Genomic DNA, 5,308 nt, shown 5'->3' with positions numbered 1-5,308 from the left:
CACGAAGGTTAACCTTGTTGACAAGGGCACTTTCAGCAGGAGTGGCGGTTGTGGTGTGGAGGAGGTGGTGGTGGATGTCGTGGTCCTATTTCTGTACCTAACGGTTTTAAATCCGCAGGATGAGGAGCGGAGTAGGCCAAAGGTGAAATCCCGACGACGGCAACATCCCTGTAGGACAAACTCGTCCCAGCAGTTACAGCAGGCGAGGTCTGAGTAGGGAGGGCAGCTGAAGGCATACGCTGGTTGCTGGTCGCTTTCTTACGGGATATTTCACTCTATCGTACCGTCTCATATGGTGCATCAGATATTTTCTATTTGTGAATATTCTTCTGCAGCCCGGCTTCTTGCACACGTGTTCCTGGAGACAAAGAGCAAATGTATGTATATTTGTGGTAAAGTTATTTATGCATGTTCCAGTACTTGCGTAATGTAGTCAGTAATTATTATCTCGGTCGCATAATTCGTCTAAATTTTCCCCACGTCGTNATTCTTATTCTTATTATTATTATTAATATATCCATCACCAAGAAAACCACGGTACTGATCTACGATTATACACGTGTTCAATCCTCTATAATACGGACCGATGTTATAAAAATGGTGGAAGTGCTTATTATCCTAATCTTCATTTCCTTGATAATTTCGATTATATTCTTTCTCTAATTCTGTATTTAAGCATCACGTTGCAAGCCATATTATAACGTCAATAACACAATAATTTTCGGCCCTAGATTTTAATCTTCAGGTGTCTTTTATCTGAAAACTGCTAAACTGCATAAATATGTTCTAAAGTCACACGCTGTGGTGCACTTAATAATATAAAATCAAATAAAATAACCTGTAGATGGCTTTCTAAGTTCGACACATGTTGTGTTAAATTATAAGTGAAAGAAGAATGTACATATGTTTGTGTTATTGACGGAATGTGTTATACACATACGTGTTATATTTTTTCTCATTTGTCAGACCATTGAGTCTAGGTCGTAACAGTACTTTCAATTACTCATCTCTGGAATATATGCTCAGAGTGTACAGAGCATTAATTAAATATAAACTTAAATATAGGTCCTTAGTATTTAATTCAATTAAGTCGAGTGATGTCAACAAGCTTGAATGTATCCAGCAGAGGTTTGCGGTTGTCTGTTTTAATAGTTTCTTTCCTGATGTCCAATACTGTTATCTCTCTCTCTGGAGTAGTTAAAATTACACACTCTACATATTAGGAAGCATAGCAACCATGTTCTCTTTATTACTAAAGTTTATTTTTGTTTCAAATTTTGAACTTCCCCTTTAGAAGTTGTTGATCTCCGAGTCGATAAATAAGGGACTTTGCATTGAATAGTAAAATTTAAAAATTGCTTTAGCCCGGCATATACAATTCTACACGAGGCTTTGTGAATGCCGATTAGGATTGCAACCCACTCGCCTGTAAATTTCGATGAGTGTGGAATGTAGGAAAACACATTTACAGAGACCGGCACTCATATATTTCCTTATACTTTACAAACAACATACATCACGACAATTAGTTTGTTGTCCTATAACATTTACAAGAATTGTAAAAGCACACCAACAATAATTCGTAAAGCAACAAAGAAACATCTCCATCCAATATGGCATTCCTAGGATAGAGATTTATTAGAAAAATCGATCTACACGAATAAAAATCGTTTTGCAGAACAGGATCATTTTAAATGTTGTTCATTTGGAAATCTCAAGTTATATTGAATTCCTGTTCCTGACAAGTACTTATATGAAGAGACTTATCCAACTTTAACTGCCATTATAAGTAACGACAGCTCTATGGAAACCGTGGAGAGATAAACCTGTTTGTTGTTGAGATCCATGGATAAATTGAATGGAACATGCACATTGCTCTTTGTAGAGATGTCCCACTTCTTACTCTTACCAGATCCAGACTTCACTTTCTTCTATGAATCTTTCCTCTCGACTATGAATTATTATGTGTTTTCTGAGATTTCCTGTTTCTGAGAAGCACTTTTTACAAATGCCGCATTCAAATGGCTTCTCTCTGGTGTGGGTTTTATTATGTCGTTTAAGGTGGTGTGAGGTTGTGAATGCCTTCCCACATTCTGGAAAATTACAAACATACGACTTCACTCCTTCGTGATGGCGCATATGGTTCATCAGATGTCTTCTATTTGTGTATATTTTTCCGCATCCCGGTTTCTTGCACACGTGTTCCTGGGGACAAAGATCAAATGTATGAATATTTGTGATAAGGTTATTCATGAGTTTGTGAGCAATGTTCCAGTACTTGCGTAATGTACTCAATAATTTTATCTCGGTCGCATAATTCGTCTAAATTTTCACCACGTTTGCCACGTACCTCTTCATCTCGGTGTCTGATTTAATTTATCTCTGAATACCTCTAGTGAGTGGTACAATTTTCTCTTCCGAAACGTCACTCCATTTTTCTCTCTATGCTAGGACGTAATCAGGAACCAGTTAGGAAATTTACATAAATTGTGTGAATTGAATGGACAGTTAAACAACATTTCTCACAGAACACATAGTGGCAGTATCCTAATATTACATATAGTGTTAAATTCCTTGATTGGCACGATTCTCATATTTTGAAAATTGTTTCTACCTTTATAACTATTTTATATAAAATTTTTGCTACATGAAATATAAGAAATTGTTTTAAATTCTGTATTATTTTTATCGTTTTATAATTAATATTAATAATATATCCATCAACAAGAAGACCAAGGTACGGATCTGCGATTATAAATCTGTTCAATCCTTTATAATCCGGACAGTTCCTATAAAAATCCTCATTGCTAATCTTCATTTCTATGATAATTTCGATTATATTTTTTCCGTAATCCTGTATTTAAGCATCACGTTGCAAGCCATATTATAACGTCAATAACACAACAAATTATTCCGCTTTCTACTTCGTATACTCTAACACAACAAGTTTCTGCCCTAGATGGTCATCTTCAGGTGTCTTCATAAATGAAATCAGTTAAACTGCATTAATATGCTCTAAAATCACAGGCTGTGGTGCACTTAATAATGTAAAATGAAATAAAATAACCTGAAGATTTTATTCTAAGTTCGAAACATGTTGAGATAAATTATAAGTGGAAGAAAAATGTACATATTTCTGCGTTATTGACGGATTGTGTTATACAGAGACGTGTTATATTTTTTCTCATTTGTTAAACTTTTGTGTCTAGGTCTTACTAGTACTTTGAATTTCTCATCTCTAGCATGTATGCTCAGCGTGTAGAACGAATTAATTAAATCTAGATTTGAGTATAGTTTCTTAGTATTTAATTCAATTAAGTCGAGTGATGTCAAGAAGCTTGAATGTACCCAGCAGAGGTTTGCCGTCCTCTGTTTTAATAGTTTCTTCCCCTGAACTCCATTACTGTTATCTCTCTCTCTGGAGGAGTTAAAATTACACACTCTACATATTAGGAAGCATCGCGACCATGCTCTCTTTATTACTCGAATTTATTTTAGTTTCAAATTCTGAAATTCCCCTTTAGAAGTTGTTGATCTCCGAGTTCCTGCCCGATATATAAGAGATTTTGCATTGAATATTAAAGAATAAATATTGCTCTAACCCGGAACATACAATCCTACACGAGGTTTTGTGAATCCGGATGAGGATTGCAACCCACTCGACTGTAAATTTCGATGAGTGTAGAATGTAGGAAAACACATTTACAGAGACCTGCACTCATATACTTCCTTATAGTTTACAAACAACATACATCACTACACTTAATCAGTTGTCCTATGACATTTACAAGAACTGTAAAAACACCTCGATAATAATTCGTAACGCAACAAAGAAACATCTCAATCCAATATGGCATTCCTAGGATAGAGACATAGAAATAAAAATCGATCTACACGAATAATAATCGTTCTGCAGAACATGATCAATTTAAATGTTGATCATTTGGAAATCTCAAGTTATATTCAATTCCTGCTCCTGACAAGTACTTATATGAAGATACTTATCCAACTTTTTTCTTTCCCGTTGGCACTACAGCCCCAGTGGGCCTAGGCCTACCTCCATGAACTTCTCCGTTCACTTCGGTTTTTCTAGATCTTACACATACGGTAGGACTCCTTGGGCAAGTGATCTTGTCGTCGCAAGGCCTCTACCTGTGGACAAACACAGGAAAACGCAAACATCCATGCCCTCAGTAGGATTCGAACCCACGATCCCAGTTTTGAAGCGCACGAAGACAGTTCATGCCTTAGACCGCTCGGCTATCGTGACCAGTCTTATCCGACTTTAACTGCCCTCATGATTAACGACAGCTCTATGGAAACCGTGGAGAGATAAACTTGTTTGTTGTTGAGATCCATGGATAAATTAAATGTAACATGCACATTGCTCTTTTTAGAGATGTCCCACTTCTTGCTCTTACCAGATCCTGACTTCACTTTCTTCTATGAAACTTACCTCTCGAGTATGAATATTCATGTGTTTTCTGAGATTTCTTGTTTCGGAGAAGCACATTTTACAAATGCCACATTCAAATGGCTTTTCTCCGGAGTGGGTTTTATTATGTCGCTTCAGGTGGTATGAGTTTCTGAATGCCTTCCCACAGTCTGGAAAATTACAAGCATACGACTTCACTCCATCGTGCCGGCGTATATGGTTCATCAGAAATCTTCTATTTGTGAATTTTTTTCCGCAGCCCGGCTTCTTGCACTCGTGTTCCTGGGGACAAAGAGCGAATGTATGAATATTTGTGATAAGGTTATTCATGCGTTTGTGAGCAATGTTCCATACTTGCGTAATGTATTCAGTAATTATTATTTCGGTCGTATAATTCGTCTAAATTTTCACCACGTCGGCTACGTACCTTTTTATCTCAGTGTCTGATTTAAGTTATCTCTGAATACTACCTCTACTGAGTGGTACAATTTTCTGTTCCGAAACGTCACTCCATTTTTCTCTCTATGCTTGGACGTAATCAGAAAGTATTTAGGAAATTTACATAAATTATATGAATTCAATGGACAGTTAAACAAAATTTCTCACAGTATACATAGTGGCAGTATCCTAATATTATATAATGTTATATTCCTTAATGGGCACGATTCTCATATTTTTGAAATTGTTTCTAAGTTTATAACTATTTTATGTCTAAAATTTACAGCATATGATATAGGAAACTGATCTTATTTCTCATTATTATTATTATTTTTAATATTAATATTAATAATATATCCATCACCAAGTGAACCAAGGTACTGATGTACTATTATAAACGTGTTCAATCCTCTACAATCCGGACCGTTGCTATAA

General features: G+C 36.0%; 1 protein-coding gene across 1 annotated transcript; it reads right to left on the bottom strand.

Moving 5' to 3' along the window:
* Window positions 1–300: 300 nt before the first annotated feature.
* On the bottom strand, window positions 301–4,693 carry LOC111868175 (gastrula zinc finger protein XlCGF71.1-like). The gene is made up of 3 exons (XM_023858606.2): window positions 4,457–4,693; window positions 1,910–2,205; window positions 301–358 (listed from the first exon to the last, which is right to left on the bottom strand). The coding sequence occupies exons 1-3, from the start codon at window positions 4,658–4,660 to the stop codon at window positions 301–303; spliced, it is 558 nt and encodes a 185-aa protein (XP_023714374.1). The 5' UTR covers window positions 4,661–4,693.
* Between the last annotated feature and the right edge of the window lie 615 nt (window positions 4,694–5,308).

This window comes from Cryptotermes secundus, unplaced genomic scaffold (genome assembly GCF_002891405.2).
Source record: "Cryptotermes secundus unplaced genomic scaffold, Csec_1.0 scaffold11092, whole genome shotgun sequence".
In the NCBI taxonomy this organism is placed as follows: Eukaryota; Metazoa; Arthropoda; class Insecta; order Blattodea; family Kalotermitidae; genus Cryptotermes; species Cryptotermes secundus.
The sequence above is the reverse complement of the archived record's forward strand: the minus strand, read 5'-3'. Positions and strand labels throughout refer to the sequence as shown.

What these genes read in the sequence shown, in the direction of transcription:
- LOC111868175 (XM_023858606.2), bottom strand. Translation starts at nt 4,660, where the DNA reads ATGAACCATATACGCCGGCACGATGGAGTGAAGTCGTATGCTTGTAAT. An exon ending in TGAATATTCATACTCGAGAG is followed by an intron (nt 2,206 to 4,456) that starts GTAAGTTTCATA and finishes CTTTGTCCCCAG; the next exon opens with GAACACGTGTGCAAGAAACC. An exon ending in GAAAGTGAAGTCTGGATCTG is followed by an intron (nt 359 to 1,909) that starts GTAAGAGTAAGA and finishes CTTTGTCTCCAG; the next exon opens with GAACACGTGTGCAAGAAGCC.